At 37.7% G+C, this 23,843-nt stretch overlaps 1 protein-coding gene across 5 annotated transcripts in view; it reads right to left on the reverse strand.

The window, feature by feature from the left end:
• The window catches only part of SCAPER (S-phase cyclin A associated protein in the ER), a 423,555-nt gene that overhangs the window by 309,319 nt on the left and 90,393 nt on the right, over positions 1-23,843 (reverse strand). For all 5 annotated transcript variants that reach the window (XM_061394725.1, XM_061394723.1, XM_061394726.1 and 2 more), the window contains exons 7-9: positions 20,690-20,806; positions 15,589-15,749; positions 1-263 (exon numbers count right to left, since the gene is read on the reverse strand). In XM_061394725.1, the coding sequence (XP_061250709.1) occupies positions 1-263; positions 15,589-15,749; positions 20,690-20,806 (541 nt within the window). The remainder of the gene's footprint in view (positions 264-15,588; positions 15,750-20,689; positions 20,807-23,843) is intronic.

The raw sequence follows: 23,843 nt of genomic DNA on the forward strand, positions 1-23,843 counted from the left end.
CTGGGTTCTTTCTGCAAGAGGATGATCACATGAGTGTACTGGGTCCTTGGGCTGAGATTCTATAGTATTAGAAGGTTCATCTCCAACAAATTCACTTTTCTGTATGCTTTCATCAGGCAAAAGATGTACATTTTCTTTATCACTGTCATCCTTTGATCTTAATGCTTCTGTTGGTAATGAAGCTTTTGGCATCACTGCTGTTGATCGTGAACGAACAGGCCTTCCTCTCTGAACAGTTTCCCATCCTTCAGCATCCTTCCGTTCTATACAGTTGAGGGAAGAAAATAAATCAAGAATTATTTAGAGGGTATAAATTTTCAAAAACCTATAAAATAAAAATATTTTACAATCTAATACTCATTGACTATAAGCTATAAACATGACACTGATTACTATGCAAAGTGTATTCACGTGTGTGTGTGTGTTTGGGGGGGGGGGTGGTATTATCTAATTCCTATGACCTCTCATGGTAGGTATAATTATCCTTATCTTACAAATGATAAAACTGAGATTAAGACTGACCTAAGGCCCCACAGTCAGAAAGCAATATTTATATAATGTATACCATTACTGGTTAGGGCATAGACTTGGATTACTGTGATACTGAATGGTTTGCCTTGGAAATATAGAGAGATCATTCTGTTGTTTTTGAAACTGCATCCAAGTACCACATTTCAGACTCTTTTGTTGACTATGATGGCTACTCCATTTCTTCTAAGGGATTCTTACCCACAGTAGTAGATATAATGGTCATCTGAGTTAAATTCACCCATTCCAGTCCATTTTAGTTCACTGATTCCTAAAATGTCAATGTTCACTCTTGCCATCTCCTGTTTGACCACTTCCAATTCGCCTTGATTCACAGACCGGGTTCCTATGCAATATTGCTCTTACCGCATTGGACTGAACTTACATCACCAGTCACATCCACAACTGGATACTGTTTTTAGTTTGGCTCCGTCTCTTCACTCTTTCTGGAGTTATTTCTCCGCTGATCTCCCGTGGCATATTGGGTACCTACCGACCTGGGGAGTTCATCTTTCAGTGTCCTATCTTTTTGCCTTTTCATGCTGTTCATGGGGTTTTCAAGGCAAGAATACTGAAGTGGTTTGCCATTCACTTCTCCAGTGGACCACGTTTTGTCAGAACTCTCCACCATGACCTATCTTGGGTAGCCCTACACGGCATGGTTCATAGTTTCACTGAGTTAGACAAGGCTGTTGTCCATGTGATCAGTTTGGTTAGTTTTCCATGGCAGAAAGCAAAGAACTAAAGAGCCTCTTGATCAAAGTGAAAGAGGAGAGTGAAAAAGTTCACTTAAAACTCAACACTCAGAAAACTAAGATCATGGCATCTGGTCCCATCACTTCATGGCAAATAGATGGGGAAACAATGGAAACAGTGAGAGACTTTATTTTCTTGGGCTAAAAAAAATCACTGCAGATGGTGACTGCAGCCATGAAATTAAAAGATGCTTACTCCTTGGAAGAAAAGCTATGACCAACCAAGATAGCATATTAAAAAGCAGAGACATTACTTTGCCAATAAAGAAACGTCTAGTCAAAGCTATGGTTTTTCCAGTAGTCATGTATGGATATGAGAGTTGGACTATAAAGAAAGCTGAGAGCTGAAGGATTGATGCATTTGAACTGTGGTGTTGGAGAAGACTCTTGAGAGTCCCTTGGACTACAAGGAGATCCAACCAGTTCATCATAAAGGAAATCAGTCCTGAATATTCACTGGAAGGACTGATGCTGAAACTGAAAACTCCAAAACTTTGGCCACCTGATGTGAAGAACTGACTCACTGGAAAAGACCTTGATGCTGGGAAAGATTGAAGGTGGGAGGAGAAGGGGACAACAGAGGATGAGACAGTTGGATGGCATCACCAACTCAATGGTTATGAGTTTGAGTAAGCTCTGGGAGTTGGTGATGGACAGGGAAGCCTGGCGTGCTGCAGTCCATGAGGTCACAAAGAGTCGGACATGACTGGGCAACTGAACTGAACTGAATGTATACTATGTGCTACCACTGTTGTAAGTGCCTTCGATATAACTCTTTTAATCTTTTCCTAAGATCAGTACTATCATTCCCATATTATCAATGAGGAAACTGAGACAAAAGGTAAAAGCCAAGATGCAAGTCCAGGCAAACTGGTTCTGATGTCAATGGTCTAATGGATAAGTAAAAACTGCCTCTCCATCTTTCAGAATCCAAACACAGGCCTAGCTCCAAAGTCCAAGTACTTTTCCCCTTAGTACCAAAAGTATACACTACCTTAGCAAAAAAGGAAAAAAAAAAACAAAAAACTATTTTAACGATCATAAGATTATAGAATGTTAATTGAATGAACACTCAAGGATCTAGTTCAGTATTTCACCATACACATAAAAAAATGAGGGCCTATGTCCAAAGACACAGAGCAAAATAGCCCAAAATAAATATGAATCTTCTACTACAATGGTTCAAAATGTCACAACCTGAGGTATACACATATACAGTTAATAGCCATAATTATTAAAAGTTTATAGGCTAAAATGTAGTGTGTCAAAATTAATATGAAGATACCTAGTTCTGGCCAAGATGGAGTAGCCTGACTTGCATTTCCAGGTCTTCCTTCTTACAACTAAGAACTCTGGAAAAACACACAAAATAAGCACAGGAAGATTTTAAAAGACAGAAAAAGATAGGTGGACTGCCTAGTGACCCTGGGAGTTAAAAGCAGCATAGTGATGAGTTCTCTGTGTTTCCTAATTGCTTCCTATATATGACAGGATGGTACAAAGGCCTCCAACCCAGAAAGAACAAATGATACACACAAAACGGGCATCAGCAAAACTTGTTTTGCCAAGCCGAAGGGCAGAGGAAACAATGACCAAAGAAAATAATCATTTTGGCAATCCTCCTTCTATTCAGCCAACCATCAGTGGAAAACTTGCACTTCATGGTTTCAATAGGGGTAAGTAGAGAGTTGAACTTCCATTGCCCACGTGGTAGAAATAGATGGTCCAACTCCCTCACCAAAACAGTGTCAGCAAAGTTGAACAGTGAGCTGAGTTTCTACTTCCAAATGACATTAAACAAGGCAGTAGGAACTGTATTAGTCAGCACTCTACTTTTCCCCACCCCTAGTGTCAGTGGGAAACTGAACTTTCATACCAACTGAGCAGCAGTGAGACTTAATGAGGTGGTGAGAGTCAGAACTGGTAGATACTGATCCGCCCTACCCACAGCCTCTATCTTCATCCAACATCAAAGACACAGAGAATGAGTCAATATTCTGATCTTCCCCACCCCCAGTGTTGGCAGGTCCCATATAGAAAGCTGAGCTTTTACCCTCACCAACATCATCGCTACAGAATAAAGTAGTAGAAGACACATCTACTCAGCACATGGATCCCATTTCACCTTGTGATAATGCCAGCAGGACCCATCAGGAAGCTAAGATTCCGCTCCACCTTACACAGATAAGTCAGGAGTCAGTCCTCCCCTCACTCTGCCCCTCTGTTGTGTCAGTGGGGGTGCAGACGAGAATTGAGCTACCTCCAGTAGCAGCCAAGAAGTGGTGAAAGTTAGTCTCCAATTTTGCTGAAAAGGTATCATAGGGAATATCTTAAATGGAGCACAAAGGACCTTTATGCCAACAACAAAAGAAGTAACATTTGTGTTAGTGGAGTCCCAGAAAGAGAGGAGAGTGTAGGACTTAAAAAGTATTTAAAGAAAGAACGAATAAAAACTTTACAAACTTAGTGAAAGATATAACACTAAAGGGACTAAAAAGATATAAAACTGAAAGAACTAAGAAATCCAAAGAAACTGATGCTAAAACACATCATAATGAAACCTCTGAAAAGAAAAAACAAAGAAAAATTCTTAAAAAAAGCCATGGAGGGGTGACAAGAAGCCATAGGGAAAAGATAAATTATCTACAGCAGAACATCAGTTTCAATGACAGCAAATTTCTCCTCTGAAACACTGAAGGCCCAGAGGAAGTGGCACAACTTTCAAGGACTGAAAGAATTGTCAATCGCAAATTCTATAATCAGTGAAACTATGCTTCAGGAATGAAGAATAAATAAGGCATTCTCAGATGAAAAGAAAACTAAGCAAATGTGTCACTAGCAAACCAACCTTTAAAGGACAACCAAAGGAAATTCCCTAAAGAGAAACTAAATAAGTTTTAAAAAAAGAACATGGATCAAATTTTCCAACCAAAAGACTCAGAGTGGCATACTAGATAATAAAACAAAAGCATACAGTTGTAACTGGAAATGGAACAATAGACTGGTTCCAAATAGGAAAAGGAGGACGTCAAGGCTGTATATTGTCACCCTGCTTATTTAACTTCTATGCAGAGTACATCATGAGAAACGCTGGACTGGAAGAAGGACAAGCTGGAATCAAGATTGCAGGGAGAAATATCAATAACCTCAGATATGCAGATGACACCACCCTTATGGCAGAAAGTGAAGAACTAAAGAGTCTCTTGATGAAAGTGAAAGAGGAGAGTGAAAAAGTTGGCTTAAAGCTCAACATTCAGAAAACGAAGATCATGGCATTCGGTCCCATCACTTCATGGGAAATACATGGGGAAACAGTGGAAACAGTGGCTGATTTTTTTGGGGGGGGCTCCAAAATCACTTCAGATGGTGATTGCAGCCATGAAATTAAAAGACGCTTACTCCTTGGAAGGAAAGTTATGACCAACCTAGATAGCATATTCAAAAGCAGAGACATTACTTTGCCAACAAAAGTCCATCTAGTCAAAGCTATGGTTTTTCCAGTGGTCATGTATGGATGTGAGAGTTGGATTATAAAAAAAGCTGAATGCCGAGGAATTGATGCTTTTTGAACTGTGGTGTTGGAGAAGACTCTCAAGAGTCCCTTGGACTGAAAGGAGATCGAACTAGTCAATCCTAGAGGAAATCAATCCTGAATATTCACTGGAAGGACCAATGCTGAAGCTAAAGCTCCAATACTTTGACCACCTGATGCCAAGAGCTGACTCATTAGAAAAGACCTTGATGTTGGGAAAGACTGAAGACAGGAGGAGAAGGGGATGACAGAGGATGAGATGGTTGGATGGCATCACCAACTCAATGGACATGAGTCTGAGCAAGTTCCGGGAGACGGTGAAGGACAGGGAAGCCTGCAGTGCTACAGTCCATGAGGTCACAAAGAGTTGGACACGACCGAGCAACTGAACAACAATAGGCCATGCCATTACATGATTCACTATGTAGAAGATATTTTATTTCAAAGGAAAAAAATATTTACAAAAATGCTCATTCTCGTGACTAGTATATTAACTCACCTTATTTTTTAAATATTGCAACTGTTACTACATTTATATTTTAAAATAATGACTAGATGGAACCTGTTATCTTTTATTTGAAAAATCTGCATTTTGAAATCTGCAAGGGGAAAGCATGCTTAAATTTTTTGTTTTCTTAAACTTTTTACTATTTTTTCATTATTTTATTATTTATTATATTTATACATTTTATTATGAAGATTTTCAAATATAGTACACAGAAAATAGTATGAAGTCCCCGCTCTAATCATTAAGCTTCAATAATTATCAACATTCTGCTGCTCTTATTTCATTTCTTCTTCCCTATTGTTTTTTTCTGAAATATTTTTTTTAATTTTATCCATTTCTGGCAGTTCTAGGTCTTCGTTGCTGTGCAGGCTTTTCTCCAGTTGCAGAGAGCAGGGGTTGCTCTCCAGTTGCGGTGCCTGGGCTTCTCACCGGTGTGCTCCCCTCGTTGTGGAGCATGGGCACTAGGGTGTCGGCCTCAGCAGCTGTTGCCCACGGGTTCAGCAGTTGTGGCTTCCGGGCCCTAGGGCACAGGCTCCGTAGTTGTGGCGCACGGGCTTAGTTGCTCCGCAGCATGTGGGACCATCCCAAATCAGGGATCAAACCTGTGTCTCTTGCTTTGGAAGGCAGATTTTTTTTACCACAGAGCCACCAGGGAAGCCCTGTAATATTTTAAAAGAAATCCTAGAAACATCACTTCTCCTGGAAATATTCAGTATGTGTCCTTTTATTCTTTAATATACTTCTTTAAAACATCAGATTTTGTTCTTTCTGGCTTTGCTGGCTCTGTGCTGTGCAGGCTTTTCTCCAGTTGTGGTGAACAGCTACTCTTTAGTTGTGGTGCGCGGGCTTCTCATTGCAGGGGCTTCTCTTGTGCAGCACAAGAGAAGGGCGTATGTGGCTTCAATAGCTGAGGCACATGGGCTCTGTATCGCAGGCTCAACAGTCGTGACACAGAGGCTTAGCTGTTCTGCAGCATGTGGGATCTTCCCCATCAAGGATCAAAACCTGTGTCTCCTACATTGGCAGGCAGAATTTTTACCACTGAGCCACCAGGGAAAGCCAGTATGTGTCTTTAAAAGATAGAATTTTTAAAATATAACAACATCATTAACATAACCAGCAAAATTACTAATAACACCTTAAATCATATACCATCCAGTTGTATTCAATTTTCACCCATGTTTAACTCTTTAAAAATTTATTTATCTCTGTTCCATACTTTAAGTATATATATATATATGTATATATAAAGAAAAATTATAAAATCAACGTCATAAAAATCAAATATACAAAAAGAAAAAAACAACTAAATTATGAAATTAAGTTTAACAAAAGATTTTTGATTCCAGATAATTTAACTGTCTCACCCTTAGGAACACTATGATTAATTACTTTAAAAAGAAAAACAGCCCTTTTTGAAAGCTTCTTTATAGAAAAAAATACTGTTTAAAACTTGGACCTAATCCATTAATCAATAAGATGGCCAATACAAACATTATCACACAATTAAAAAAAAAAACCTAAAATAAATGAAGCAGTTCAAAAGAAAAGTATATCAAAATAGAAACTATCAGATCAGATCAGATCAGTCGCTCAGTCATGTCCAACTCTTTGTGATCCCATAAATCGCAGCACGCCAGGCCTCCCTGTCTATCACCAACTCCCGGAGTTCACTCAGACTCACGTCCATCGAGTCAGTGATGCCATCCAGCCATCTCATCCTCTGTGGTCCCCTTCTCCTCCTGCCCCCAATCCCTCCCAGCATCAGAGTCTTTTCCAATGAGTCAACTCTTCGCATGAGGTGGCCGAAGTACTGGAGTTTCAGCTTTAGCATCATTCCTTCCAAAGAAATCCCAGGGCTGATCTCCTTTAGAATGGACTGGTTGGATCTCCTTGCAGTCCAAGGGACTCTCAAGAGTCTTCTCCAACACCACAGTTCAAAAGCATCAATTCTTCGGCACTCAGCCTTCTTCACAGTTCAACTCTCACGTCCATACATGACTACAGGAAAAACCATAGCCTTGACTAGACAAACCTTTGTTGGCAAAGTAATGTCTCTGCTTTTGAATATGCTATCTAGGTTGGTCATAACTCCTTCATATTCAAAAGCAGAGACATTACTTTGCCAACAAAGGTTTGTCTAGTCAAGGCTATGGTTTTTCCTGTGGTCATGTATAACATAGGTCTATTAAACACTAAGAAATTAGTTGTGGACAAATTACATTTTTAATGAAAACTTCAGTAAAAACTATATCGAAAAATCATTCCCATAAATAAGGATAATTCTTAAAAACAGTAAATCATTATTTAAACTATCAGAGAACTTCTAAATACTTAAAATAATTTCAGAGATGTGCCCAAAGCTCAAAACTATATTTCACACCACCATTTTTACACTCCAGAATTTTCACAAATGTCATTAATAAAGTAGTATTAAATTCAAGTCAATAAAACTAATAATTTAAAAAGCATTGGGATAATCCTGTTATTTGTTATCATTTTTATTTATCACTATATTTAATTCACTAATATTTTGTTCAATGTTCAAGATAAAATGTTGCTTTACTGTTATATCCTTTTAGGTTTTAATATTAAGGTTTTAAAATAATCTTTTATTCTGAGGAAGAGTTTCTTTAAGATTGAAGCTATCTTTACCTAAAATCTTTGGAAGACTTCACAAGTGAAGCCATCGTGACCCAGAACTTTCTTTATGAAAAAATGTTTCATTATTAACCCACATTCTCTTTTATACTTATAAGTTCCTTCAAGTTTTTCTAATTCTTGCTATGCAATTTTTGTTACATCTTTCAAGTTATTTATCAATTTCTTCTAAGTTTCTAAATTTAGTGTATAATATTGGTCATAATTTTAATATTTGTGGGATCTCTATCAACACCCTTGTTTCATTCCTGATACTAGGCTTTGTCTCCTCTTTTTCTTGCTATTACTAGAAATCTGTTAATTTTATTAGTCTATCTGAATAACTACATTTTGCCTTTGTTAATTTCTCTGTGTTCTCTCCTATAAACCTTTTCTTTCCATATTCCTTGGGTCTAACTTGTTCTTTTCTAATTTCTTGAAATGAACAAAATGTGGATTATAGGTTTTCCTTCTTTCTAGTTGGTATAATTGAGGCTAGAAATTTTCCTCAAAGCATAGCTTTAACCAGACCCAAGGATTTTTAAATGTTCATTTTCTTTCAACTGATATTTTCTAATTTCATCGTGACTTCTTCCCTGACTCGTGGACTTTTCAGAAATATATTCCAAAGTTATAAAAATCTGAGAATTGCACAGCTATCTTTTTATAATTAATTTCTAACTTCATTCCAGTGTGTTCAGACAGAATGAGTTCAATCATCTAACAGCTGTTGAAACGTTTAATGGCTCAGCATGTGTCAATTTTGGTAAATGTTCCACATGTGCCTGAATATGTATTTCAATTTACAGTTACAGCCGTAAGAAAGTAAGTAGCCTGTATTAAAATTAATCTTCCTGTCAAACACAACTACAAGAGCTAGACAAAATACATAAATGAATTGTTTAAAGGCACTGGAAAGCAACCAATATAGGCAAGATTTGAGGAATTACAATTCCTGAGAATAGAGGCCACAATGTGAGATCCACATTCACCCTAGAATTTTCCCTGAAGACTGCTGGAATTCACAGTGCAGGCAAAGTGACTCCTTGCAGAAACCACCAGTCCTATCTAGCTCAGACAGATGCTGGAGTTCACCAAATCTAAAGCAACTGGGACTTCAAGGAAAAATAAGCATGGAGAGCAGGGAACTGAAGAAGAGTAAGCCAAAAGAAGTCTGCATTCAATCTTCCCTTAAGAAGTCTGACAACTGCTAAGCTTTGCATATACAAGGCAAGACTCCAAGAAATCCAGAAGAAAACAGCAGCTGGGGTGCTAACAAGCTAAGCAGATATTGTAGCATCTGTATGGTGCTGAGGAAACAAAAGCTGGAATTCAGGAATGAAGTGGTCTTGGCAAACACCCCAGGTTTTCAGTTAAGACCCCAAAAGGAACAAGAAAAAACTAAAACATATCAACTTTAATAAAACTTCAAGGCAAACCCTGACAGGATTAAGGTGCTCTGTTTGTTCTCTTATTGCCATAAAAAAAATACATTTTTAGAAAAAGCCCCTGTAACCTTTAATACACAATGTTAAACATTCAATTAAATATGTGGCATACTAATAAAATAATTGAATAATAAATGAACAACAAAAAACTGAAAATTCCCCAAAAATGTTTTTCAAAGTAACAAATCTATGGGTAGTCCAGACATTTTACTTCTCAGACACAAAATTTCTAAATAGCTGTTATTAATATATTCAAGAAAATATGGATTAGACATACAGAACAGAGGATTAGTGCAATAACTAAAATGCATAACAATACAAACTTTCCAGACTGAAGCATTGGAATGGGAAAGAGAAAGCACTATTTGTCAGACACATCAATTACATAAAGTTAACTAATCAAGTTGTTTGGATTTTTATATTTACTGATCTTTATCTATATGTACTATCAGTTGAGATAGTTATGTTAGAATCTCCCAGTATAAATATAGACTTTTTTCAATTTTTCCTTTCAGTCCTGCCTGGTTTTGCTTTATATGTTTTAAAGATATGTATATATGTATGTGTATGTCTAAAGCAACTTAGAATTACTTTATCTTTCTGATGAGATGACCCTTTAGTACTGAAAAAAAAAGAAATCTCTCTTTAAAACGCTTCCTGTCTACTCCATTTTGTCTGGCTATTCTAAAAATACTAGTTTTGATTTGAATAGGATATGTATAGAATATCTTTCATCTTTCCCTGTCTTTTTCTTTTGACTTTTCCATGTCTTCATATTGAAGGTATATCTCTTATAAGTAGAATACAGGTTTATTTTTAATATGGCTTTATAATTTTTTTGTGATTGCAAATCAGTGCATATTTTTATTTTTTTAATTTTTTAATATAAATTTATTTATTTTAATTGGAGGCTAATTACTTTACAATGTTGTATTGGTTTTGCCACACATCAACATGAATCCGCTGCAGGTATACACGTGTTCCCCATCCTGAACCCCCCTCCTTCCTCCCTCCCCATACCATCCCTCTGGGGCGTCTCAGTGCACCAGCCCCAAGCATCCAGTATCACGCATTGAACCTGGACTGGCGATTCGTTTCATACATGATTTTGTTTTTAACATATAGTATTTAGACCATTTATATTTAATGTAGGGACTGATACAATTGCATTTACTTCTAATAACTACAATTTGGTTTTTTGTCTTATCCGTTTTGTGTTTCTTTTTTCCTCTTCTCCAGTTTTCTTTTGGATTAATCAAACGGATTATTAGTTGAACATTCTTTTATTCTTCTTTTTTGCTGTCTTGAGTTTATAACACATCCTTGACTTATATCTAATACAAATTATTTTGTAACTTCCTAGATAATGCTAGAAACTAGATAATGTAAACTCCATTTTTCTGCTATCTTTTGAATTATTGTCATAAATTTTCATTCTACACACATGTCAAGCTCCACAAGACATTGTTCCATGCAGTCAATACACATTTAATGTTATCTACATGTTTACTCCTTCCAGGGTTCTTCATTCCTTCATGTATTTCTGGGTTTCTATCTGGGATCATTTACGTGCCACCTGAAGAATTCTGCAGCATTTCTTTTAGTGTAAGTCTGCTAATTTCAAATTCTCTCATTTTTTTATTTATCTAGAATTACCTTTATTTCACCTTCATTTTGAAGGTTATTTGTGCTGGATGTAGAATTCTATCTTGCCAGTTATTTTCTTTCAGCACCTTAAGGATCTCATTCCACTCTCATCTGGCTTTTATCTGCTATGAGTTTACTGTTGCTCCTTTGAAAGGTCTTTTTTTAAAACTCTGATTACTTGCAAAGATTTTCTAGTAGTTTTTTTAGTATTTGTAGTATATTGCATCTAGATAAGATTTATTTTGTTTTTTTCCTACTTGGAGGTTTACAGCATTTCTTGAATATAAGACTTTATGTCTTGCAGTTTGGGAAAATCTTCAGTGATTTACCTCCTCAAATGTTGCTTTTGCCCCATTCACTCCATCTCTTCACAGACTCCATTTACATATGTGCCTCTTATGCTCTTCTCTGCATTCTATTTCTTTTTTCTTCATGATTTAACCTCAGTATTTTCTACTGACTTAGAATTAATTCAATACCAAGTCTCTTTAAGATTTTAAATCTCCTCTAACATGTGCAACCACATTAGCTGCTTTAAGAATTTCACTTATCTTTCCGGATTCCTCTCTTACAGAGCACTGTGATCATGAAAAATTCTAGACTGGTTGCTCCCTAGACATGCACACAGCAAACATCCTGGGATCACCACCAGAGAATTATTACCTTTGCCTCTTCTCTGTGCTGGCTTCCCTCTAGTAGTAACAGTGTCGATGCAGTTAAAAAAAAATGTTAAGACCTTGCATGTTTGAAAATGTCTTGAAAAATCTATTCTCACATATAATGGATAATTTGGCTGGACATAGCATTTTAGCTTTGAAATTATCTTCCTCCAGAATTTTGAAGACATTGTTCAATTTTCTTGTGGCTTCTAGTAATTCAGCAAAAGTTGATTTTTTTTTGATTGATTCAGAATCAATTGTGATTCTTGGTCATTTGTATATAAACTGATTCTTTTCTATTTTTAGAGCCTCTCATCATCTGTATTACTCATAAATTTCCCAACAAATTTTGATGTCAGTCTACTTTCATCCATTATACTGGACAGTTAATGGATGGCCCTTATAGTTAAAAGTTTATTATCTTCATGTTAAACAAAAGTTTCTTTAATTATTTCATGACTTCTTCCTTTATCTTTCTATAACCCATATTATTCAATTAGGGGATAGTCTCATTAACTATTTTTATATAAGATGAATAAAACTTAACATCTTAAAATACTAATCTTATTTCCATCAAAGTCTTTGAGTCAGGAATCTGAAGAGTGCTCAGTTTTTGTGGGGGAGGTATAACAGGGTACTCTTCTAATCTCCATGTGGTGTCAGCTAGGGTGATTCAAGTGAAATCAGAGAGTTCATGATGGCCTCACCACATTCCTAAAAGTTTTGATACTAGTTACTGACTGAGATAGTTCTTCTCCTGGCCACTTTGTCTTCATATGGTCTCTCATTATTCAGTAGCCTACCTTGGGCTTCTTTACAGGGCAGCTGCTGCTGCTGCTAAGTCGCTTCAGTCGTGTCCGACTCTGTGAGATCCCAGAGACGGCAGCCCACCAGGCTCCCCGTCCCTGGGATTCTCCAGGCAAGAACACTGGAGTGGGTTGCCATTTCCTTCTCCAGTTCATGAAAGCGAAAAGTCAAAGTGAAGTCGCTCAGTCGTGTCTGACTCTTAGCAACCCCATGGACTGTAGCCTACCAGGCTCCTCTGTCCATGGGATTTTCCAGGCAAGAGTACTGGAGTGGGGTGCCATCGCCTTCTCTGTCTTTACAGGGCAGTTGGCTTCTAACAAGGAGAAAACTGACGCTGCCAGGACTCTTTACCAGCTAGGCTGGGAATTTACTAAATGTCACTCTAGATACATTCTATTGATCCTATCAAGTCACAGGACCAACCAAAGACTTCTGGGGAGAAAAACAGATCCTACTACCTGACGGTGGGGTGGCATGCATGCACGTGGGTGAGAGAGACTGTCCAGACCCACTGTCACAACAGCCTGCCCCGATTCACAGCCTAGCTCCCAACTGCCAAAGTCTTCCAGGACTACCAGACGTTCATCCAATTACAGCATCAGCCTCAGAGACCGGTATCTCATGATCTACACCAGATCTGTGGAGAAGGCAGTGGCACCCCACTCCAGTATTCTTGCCTGGAGAATCCTATGGATGGGGGAACCTGGTGGGCACTGTCTATGGGGTCGCACAGAGTCGGACACGACTGAAGTGACTTAGCATCAGCAGCAGCATACCAGATCTGGATGAGTTACTTAGGTGTGGGTTCTCTTGATCTGGAAACCTCACAGTTCAGTAGGAGGAGAGGGTTTGAAGAGGAAGAAAGATTGAGGAGTCTTAACATTATGAATAGTCTTTCACTTAACTTCTTTATTTTCAATACAATACTCCCATCTTTCAATATAGCTGGTATCCCTCGGGTCAAATACTATCTTTTGTACCTTCTCAAGAGAATCAACCTCCAATATTTTGCAGGGTAAGTGAGATACATCTACTCTCATCCTACTATTCAGAGTCATGAAAAACTGAGGAAGATTCAAGATTCTTCTTAACTTATAATCCCTATCTATACTCTCACTTCCAAAGATACCTGCTCACACCAATTTTTGATCTTTTGGAAGTTATGTGGAGCAAATTGGATCACTTGACATTGACAGTTTTGCCCACTCTTGGAGCTGAGGATGCAGCTAGCTTACTCAAATGTCACCACTGACCTTTCTACTTTCCAACTTTCCAAATTTTGCTCATATCATCTCTTCTCCTGTCTCTTTTTCTTTAAGTCCTTCCATATCATTTCAGTTGAGTTTGGGGAAAGAGTAAGGTAACTGTGCTCACTTTGTCATCTTTAACAAAAACCAATTTTATAGCATATTATTAAAAACTTGAGTATTACAGCTACTGCAGTTATAAATTAAACTTGTTATACACCATAATTCAGTGCACACTTCAGTTGCTCAGGTCCAACTCTTTGTGACTCCATGAACTATAGCACCACCAGGCTTCCCTGTCCATCACCAACTCCCAGAGCTTGCTCACAGAGCACAACAGTGCATCAAAACCCCAAAATGGAAAACTAAAGTGGTCAAAAACAAAATTCCCTGGTACATTAACAATATAATTTTTCAGTCTAGTCATAATTAAGATCAATCATTTCACTTCAACCAAATGGGTCACACTCATAAATACTGCTTTAAACAAAACTATGATACATCTGTAACATCTTACAGAAAAACCCAAATGAACTTTTTGTCCAACCCAATATAATTCCTTGTGGTTTTGATTTTTTAATACATTTCTCTCAGACCCTTTTAAGATACAGACACTAAGCTTTACGATTATACATTTTCCTACCTTTTCCTAAGAAAGAACTCATGCCTACTCTCAGTTTTCTACTTTCTCAATAGAGAAAGCACGGGCAATATATTCTATAAAATTAAGGCATATATTTGAAACAAGCCAATACATCTTACTGAGACCAAAATGGGAAAAACAACACAATATCAGTAATGAAGATGTTGCATTACCTTTGTTATATCCAATAAAACATTTACAAACCAAAAAGCTCCAAACAGATCTTTCATCACAGAGAAAAGAAAGCAGTACTCTCAAGTTGTCTCTAACTCATAATACAAATTCATTATTTCTTACTATCACTCTAAAATCTAAGTCTCTAAAAATGTATAAAAAAAAAAAAAATCTACCCTGGGGCTTCCCTGCTGGTCCAGTGGTTAAGAATCCACCTTGCAATGCAGGGGCCACCGGTTCAATCCCTGGTCCAGAAAGATTCCACACGCTGTGAAGCAACTAAGCCCACGTGCCACAACTACTGAGCACACGGGTCACAACTACTGCAGCCCGTCACCCTAGCACCTGTGCTCTGCAACAAGAGAAGTCACCTCAACCAGAAGCCTGCACACCACAGTGAAGAGTAGCACCCCCAACTGGCCATGGCTAGAGAAAGCCCACGCACAGCAGTGAAGACCTAATGCAGCTGAAAATTTAAAAAAATCCACCCTGAATTTATGTAGAAAACCCCTACAGAATAAATAAAGGTGGGTCTTTAGAATAATGGCCCTTCTATTTATTTTTGACCTTTATTTATTCTGATGGTATGGAAAACAGATACATGAGTAAAGATAAACAGGATATTACTTCAGTACTTAAAATACTAATGAAATGCATTTAAATAGTATTTAAATATTAATGAAGTACTGGCATGACATTTTAAAGTAGAGGATGAACTACTGTATTTCTTTTCTACTTTAAGTCAAAGGAGTTATAAAGGATCTTAATAAATGAATTGACAAAAGACATCATTCTCAAACTCAAGACTAGAATGATCTTCCTAAGTTTTCATATAGTTTTTAAGATTATTTTATGATTTTAACTAAGGCAAATTAACATCACAGAAATGATGCATCCAGATAAATATATAATGCTACTATGACCAATTTCAAATAAAATAAATAGATCCATGTAAACCCACTTGTCTACTGCATAAAAAGGTTGACTCAAAACCACTTGCCATTTCTGCGGGAAGGCTTCTGCACTGCCACTGGTGGGCAAGACGGGGCAGGTGCTACATCTGAAGAAGCAGTAGAGCCTGTATGATGAGCCTTTACCTTGTCAGCCCAACTGACCCCTGTGGGAGCCAGACGTGGAGCAGCCACTGTGCCAGATGAACCCCTATGGAGAAAATGACTGAATTTAATAAATCAAATACACATTAAAATTTAAAATATATACTTAATATATTTAAATTTTAAATGAATTATATGTGTGAATGTATATCTACACACACAGGATAACATACTATCATAGCAACTTAAGGCAAATATATTCATAAATATCCTGGACTAATACTTCATTAGTCCAGCATAACATATAGTATGGGAGCAAACATAATATAAAAGCTGTCACTAGTTCAATTTAAAAGAAAATCTCAGTGAAATGGAGAATCTTAAAAAATATGCACATATACCCTTAACGTTTTATTTTCATTTAAAACCCTTATCTATTAATAATATAAATGTCCATTAATTTGACCATATATCAACACAGGCACCATTAAAACAGGGTTTTTCACATGTATTATTTCTTACATGAACCTCAAGTATGATGCCTCATTGACAGTGTCCAATTTTGGGTTTTTTGAAATGGAGTGATAATTTAGTGATACCTATTAAATAAGAACACAATTCTTCCCAACTTTAATAATCTCTCCAAGCTTTTATAGTTGTCCTATCCACTTCTCATTTGACAGCAAAACTTTAACAGTTGACTTTATCAAAGCTTCCCAAAAACTCATCCTAGTTTTCACAGAAACAATGATTCATTTTATACTCATATTTTACTGGTTTACTTAATATTTAAGTTATGAGTTAGAATACAGACAACTTAAATAAACAAGTTTGGTAACTAACTGCAGAGTCTAAAGCATTTAACTCAACCAATAAGAAGAGAAGTGAGTATATACACTAAAGTCAGCCTATAAGCCACAGTTTTTCAGCATGCTTTATTATCATTTTATGATGATAATAAAGGGTGTCAATTAATTCAATGATACAACACATGAAGATCAATATGAGAACTTTATTATTTACGCATTAAAGAATTTCAGTGTTAAAATAAACCATGCACCATACAAGACTCTCTGCACTACAGACCAACGGAATGCATTATAGGGGAATTTCTCTTTAAATGGTGCTTGAATATACAAACATTTGCTTTTATTTGCTTATATATCTTTCCTCAACTCCACTAAAGTTCAATTATTATAAGGCTCTGTTAGGTAGGTAGAATAGGGAAAAGGAGTCCAAAATGGCGGTGGCTAAAAGACAAGGAAGAGAAAAGCCCGCAAAAATAAAACAAAGGAAGGTCCGAGGACCGGAGTGAGGACCTCAGGTAAAACAAACAACACTCCTAGCTGGCCAATTTACATAGGACAGGCCCAGAGAGAAAAAACATATAAAAAGAGGAGCCAAAGCTAGCTCTCTCTCTCTCCCACGTGCTGCGGGGCTCTTCTCTTCGCATCTTTAGATCGACGTGCCCTCAAGCCTCGAGGATGGATTTTCCTGCTATCTTCTGAATAAAATAGAGCTGTAAGACTGAACTGTAACACTGATTTGTCTAAGAGCTATAACATGGTCTGTTTGAGACCTGAGAGCTATAACACGGTCTATCCAAGACCCAAGAGCTGTGACACGCTGAGGGGGCTTTAATGTCCATCACTCCAAATCTTTGTTGTGACGAGACAAAAAACCGAGGAACATACACTCGTGTGACAGCTCCAAAGTCCATCAACCTTCACCTAGGGCAATACTATCTAATAATCTCATTTAAAGCAAAAAATTGATTCTACTGAATAACACTTAGTGAGCTCTTACTAAGGGCTGAGTACAATGCTAGGTGCTTGGGATACAGAAAATATGACAAACATCTTCCCTTAAAGAAGGTCATAGTGTAAGAACAAAAATAAACATTAAAAACGTTAACACACTGAAAATCTAATAATAATATACATATATGCAAGGCCCAGCAATAACAGGAGATGAAACTGACCATGGACATGGAGACAGGAACAATGAGAAGCCACGAAGAAAGGGTAAGTTTTAACCGAACAAAGATGACTGACCAAGCAAACTACTTACTGACCCTCACACTACAAATGTTAAGACTCACTCTAAAGAACTCGAGTCCAAACAGATATTTATCTTTAAAAGTGAATTTTGCTATGGAAATTTAAGGAAAACAACAGTGATAACTTCCACGAACAACATCATAGCTGCCAGAGGTATCAATGGCATTTTGGGCAAACAGGGGCTAACTTAAAAGGCAACGATGGAGAATGAGAAGTCCTTGGGGGGCTTTGAAAAGCTCTAATACATTCCTGGAAATCAAGAAGACCACACACATGCGCTGGGTTGTGTGCGAACTCAGGAAAGGTCTGAAACAGCTCTAATCTCTCACCTCTGACTGCCCTTGAGGCTCTGAGGAAGCAGGAATTGAGAGCAAAGTTAGAACTGTAAACTCCAGAGCACTGAAGACATGGTGATCACACCTAAAACTAGAAAAGAGCTAGGAGACTTATTGGTTCAAGGCATTTAAGGAAATCTCTGTCAAATCATTAGCTGGCAACTAAGATAACTAAGTAGAGACTTCAGTGACTATAATAACAAAAAACATAGAGGTGGCTTCCCTGGTGGCTCAGAGGTTAAAGCGTCTGCCTGCAATGCAGGAGACCTGGGTTCGATCCCTGGGTCGGGAAGATTCCCTGGAGAAGGAAATGGTAACCCACTTCAGTATTCTTGCCTGGAGAATCCCATGGACAGAGGAGCCTGGCAGGCTACAGTCCACGGGGTCGCAAAGAGTCAGACACGACTGAGCAACTTCACTTCACTTCACTTAGACTTCAGAAGACTAGTTCAAGAAAGTCACTAAACAAACAAATAGTAGCAAAGCCACCACCACTAAACAGTGACAACAAATACTGGAAAGTGTAGCAATATGATCTCCAGAGCTATCACACTATACTATTTAAAATATCCAATTTTGAACAAAAGCCATAAGACACGCAAAGAAACAGGAAGTATAGCCTACCCACAGACACACAAAAGAAAAGCAACCAAAACAAGTCCTGAAGGAAGCTTGAACGTTGGACTTACTAGACAAAGACTTTAAATGAGCTATTATAAATATGTTCAAAGAATATTTAAGAACAAAACACAACCACGTCTAAAAATAAAGTATGAGAAAAATGTTTCATCAAACACAGGATATCAATAAAAATTAAATCAAATATGAAAAATAATCACAGAGACTTAGATTCTGTGTTCCCAGTTCACAGGGCTCAGGTTTGATCCCTGGTCAAGGAAGTAGACTCCAAACACCACAACTAAAGATCCCACATGCAACAATGAAGACTGAAGATCCCACGTGCTGCAACTAAGACCTGTCGCAATCAAATAAATACACAAATAAATACTTTAAAAGAATTACATATGTGTTCTGGAGTTGAAAAGTACAATAATGAAAATGAAAAATTCACCAGAGGGGCTCAACAGCAGAATTAAGCTTGCAAAATAAAGAACTAGCAAATTTAAAAACAGGTAAATTGAGACTATCTAACCAAGGCTATGGTTTTTCCAGTGGTCATGTATGGATGTGAGAGTTGGACTGTGAAGAAAGCTGAGCACCAAAGAATTGATGCTTTTGAATCGTGGTGTTGGAGAAGACTCTTGAGAGTCCCCTGGACTGCAAGGAGATCCAACCAGTCCATTCTAAAGGAGATCAGCCCTGGGTGTTCTTTGGAAGGACTGATGCTGAGGCTGAAACTCCGGTACTTTGGCCACCTCATGCGAGGAGCTGACTCATTGGAAAAGACTCTGATGCTGGGAGGGATTGGGGGCAGGAGGGGACAACAGAGGATGAGATGGCTGGATGGCATCACCAACTCGATGGACGTGAGTTTGAGTGAAGTCCAGGAGTTGGTGATGGACAGGGAGGCCTGGCATGCTGCAATTCATGGGGTCGCAAAGAGTCGGACACGACTGAGCGACTGAACTGAACCCAAAAAACAGAAAGAAAAATGAATGCAGAAATTTGAACAGAGTCTCAAAGACTGTGGAACACCATCATGAGTAACACAATCTCAGTATGAGTGGGATTTCCAGAGGAGAGGAGAGAGAAAAAGGGACAGAGAGGGTATCTGTAGAAATAATGGACAAAAACTTACTAAATTTGATGAAAAACACTTATCTACAAATCTAAAAGAGCTCTACAAACTCCTAAATACATCATAATCAAACTATTGAAAACGAAAGACAAAGAGAGAATCTTGAAAGCACCAAGAGAGAGAACTGAGGTATCTTATGAAAGAATAACACCTTATTTCTCATCAGAAGCCATGGAAGCCAGAAGGCAGTGAGAGGACATAGTCAAAGTGCTAAAACAGAAACACTCTCAATCAAGAATTCTATGTACAGCAAAACTATCCTTCAAAAAATTCAAAGATAAATTAAGATATTCTCAGATAAACAAAACCTGATAAAAACTGCTACCAGCAGACCTGCCTAATAAGATATATTAAAGACAGCTCCAGGTGAATGATAGGCCACCAGATAGTAACCTGAATCCACATGAAGAGATAAAGAAAACCACCAAAAGTAAATAACTACGTAGGTAAATACAAAAGACAATACAACCTCATTTCTTCTTATAACTCTTCTGTTATCTGATATAAAAGACAACTTCATAAAATAGTAATTATACAACTGTTGATAAGATTATAATGTATAAAGATATATTACTGTCCATATGACATATAACACAGTTTATGATATATTTAGGTCATCTGTTGTGAAATTGACAATTCATGCTACTAATCATTTAGCATGAAATATGTTTCTGAGTTTTAACTTTGGGATCCTATGTTTGAACATAAAATACTTCCTAAAAGTTAAAACTTTACTCTTCCTGGATTTTAACTTTTTATTCAAACATAAACAAAAACATATACAACGATATATTTATAGTGAAATGCAAGTTTTATAATACAAGTATAATGTCCACAAAAAATTTATTTACTATAATGTAAGCCTTAGTAGCCTTTTTTGAGTTCATCTCACCCAAAATTTAAGCTTCTTCGAGCATTTGATGTTACATTGATTCTATCTGTTGACGGACTTGGAATCACATGACGTCCTGGGGACATCTTCTTTACTTCCCATGCCAACGAAGTTGGTCTGCCAATTCAAGACACACAAAAGATTAAAAGAGAAAAGAGGTGGCGGCAATGGTGGTGGTGGTAGGGTAGTCTAATCTTTTCTCTTTGTTGTTAAGTGCATGAAAACATAAGCAGATCACAATTTTTCCTTGGTACACTGTCTATCAGAAAGTTCTTTACCATATTACCAGTAAATAATTCCAGATGATGCATGGTCCAGGATTTTCCATCCACTACAGCAGGTTATGGGGTTACAAAGACACAACACAAACTACTTATATTTTAAAAGCTTCCATACACCCAGTTAAAAACACATTAAAAAGGCAATGGTACTAATTTTGGCTACTTGTATCCAGTATTGCTGGAGAGCTAAGAGTGTAGAGCAGAGATCAAGACAGAAAGTGCTGAGGGTTAAACTGAAGAATACACCTTCATCCTCTACCTTACCCACAAGAGCAACATCATAAACATTTCACTGTTCTTTGCTAGAAAAGCTAACTATTCCTCCTTCTTCACTGGCTCCACACCAATCAGTTGACAGGATGCATAATCTCTACTTGAAAAAAATTTCCCCAAGCAATATCTTCTCCATCCTATGCCCTCAATCAGACCTCCATAACTCTCCAAATGTCCTAGCCTCTTACTCTTTATTCAATCTAGTGACTGTGATTTTTTTTCTCTAATTAAAAAATGATACTAATTACTAGAAAATAAGAAAATTCATATAGATGTTTATCCAAATAAAATCTAAAGCTTTTGATAATTTATTGCCAAATCATATGGGAAATAACTTTTGATGCATGAGATGATGAATGAAAGATGGATAATGCCACCACACAGGAAATTAAAGGTTGCTTCTTATATCTGTGAGCTGCCTCAGGAGGCAAAGAAGAGAAGTGCTGGGAAGTTCTTAAGGTAAAAAAAGTTGCCTCAGGGATTTCTCTGGTGGTTCAGTTGTTAAGGATCCAATTTACAATGCAGAGGACATGGGTCCTATCCCTTATCAGGGAACTAAGATCTCACATGTCTTGGAGCAACTAAGCCCCTGTACAACTAGAGAGCTCCTCTGTCACAACTACTGAAGTTCACATGCTCTGGGGCCCACACCTTGCAGCTGGAGAGTCTATGTGCCACAGTGAAAGATCCTACATGCTGTAACTTAAGATCCAATGCAGCCAAATAAATAAGATGTATTTTTTTAAAGTGTTGCCTCAGGTATATTTTTGAACCATGATGCCTGGATAGGCATAGCTGTTAAGCTTGGAGTTGGCCTCAGAATCTTTCTCAATCTTCAACATAGCCACTGCTAGCCTGGAGTTTGCAAGCAAGAAAAAAAAACTAGTTAGCTTCTATAATGCATTGACAGTTACATTACAGACCCTTTTTGGATACAAGGAACAGAAACTTCATAAAGCTAAATAAAAAAGAAAATAAAGATTTATTGCAAGGATATAAACTTACAAGGATAAGGACATCCTCAAGGTGGCTCATGAGGATTAGGTCTGGAAGAGGCAGGCTTTAAAGCAACACTCTCAAACTCTGAAAGACCAGATGATTCCCCTCATTTTTGCCCTCTCTGTACATCTATTCTGTTTTCTTTGAACCTGATTTCCTCTGCTTATCTTTTCAAGGGCAATACAGTCACCAATTCCAAATCAGCATGATGATCTGGTTCAACCCCACTAAAGAATGTATCCCCCACTCCCATCCAATCTAATAACCTATTATCAAGGGGTAAAGGTGAAACTGCTTATTGCAAAGACAACTAGTTTCCCTGAATTTGGTTTCCTGGGAACCAAGACTTCCTGGATTTTTCCCTTGGGATTCCTTCACTCACTTGGTTTTCCCCTGGGGTTGACAGACTAGGACGATGCCTTCTCCACAGGACAGCTCCACTCACTGAGACTGAACCAAGGTTAAATCCAAGGAAAAGAATCAGCCTAGGCCTGTTTTCTCTGGGTAAAAGGGCATCACTGTAGCTTCATGTGAATTGACCCACTTCACAAAAGCTCAGGCTTTACTTATAAGTCTAAACTAAACAGCAAATTGTTCTTTTGCTTGTGCACATAACCAAAACAAGACTAAATACAGTTGGATTATCCGTCTCTGGAATATGTCTCGGCTCTCCCTACTGCCTTTCCTCGAGCCTGAGTAGCCAGCATCTAATCTATAAACTATACTGCTGAATCTCAACCTTCCCACACTACAGTCAGAAAGATCTTTAAAAAAAAAAAAAAAAAGTCTGATATGTAATTTCCTTACTTAAAAACCTTTATGACCCAAAATAAACACTAAAGTGTTTATCACGTCTACAAAGTCCTACATAATCTGGTCTCCGCCTATCTCTCTAGGTTCATCTCATGCTACTCTTTGCCTGTTCTATTCACTCCAACCCTGCTAAACTCTGAACTCCTGGACTATTCTGTGCTCTCTTGCACCTCCAGGATATCCTATACTGTCACCTCTACCTGGGATTACATTTTTCTTTTCTCCTTGTCAAGCTAACTGCTTCTTGGTATTTCTGCCTCACTGAAATATAAGCTCCTTGGGGAAATCCTCCTGGGCTTAACCAACTGGTTGATGGTACCTTTTATTATACTCCCAAAGTATAGTATGTTTCTTCGGGGTGACTCTTTGTACACGGATAAGTATTTAACCTCAGTGTTTCCTGTCAATGCACTGCATACTTCATGAGGGCAGGACTGCGTCTGTTTTTCTTAACCACAATAGTCCCGGAGACCGATTCCAAATGAAGGCGTGCTGTGAGCAGCGCACAGTGCAGCTCTGTGTGCTGATTCCAAATGAAGGTTTCTGAAATAGCTCTGGTCTTTCATTACTCCCCTAGTCTCATCAATTTCCCTCACTGCCTACTACCTTAAGAAGAAATACTATACTTTTCCCTACTTTACTGTCACTTCATATGCACCCTGAACTTCTATAGCTGTCCTTATTCCCTTCATCTGAAAGGCCAACTATATTAAAATCCATCACATTTTTTAAACACTTCTACAATCTCCTCAAAATCTTTCCTGATCTATTCCCCAAAGGAGATATGA

Source organism: Bos javanicus, chromosome 21 (genome assembly GCF_032452875.1).
Source record: "Bos javanicus breed banteng chromosome 21, ARS-OSU_banteng_1.0, whole genome shotgun sequence".
Classification (NCBI taxonomy): domain Eukaryota; kingdom Metazoa; phylum Chordata; class Mammalia; order Artiodactyla; family Bovidae; genus Bos; species Bos javanicus.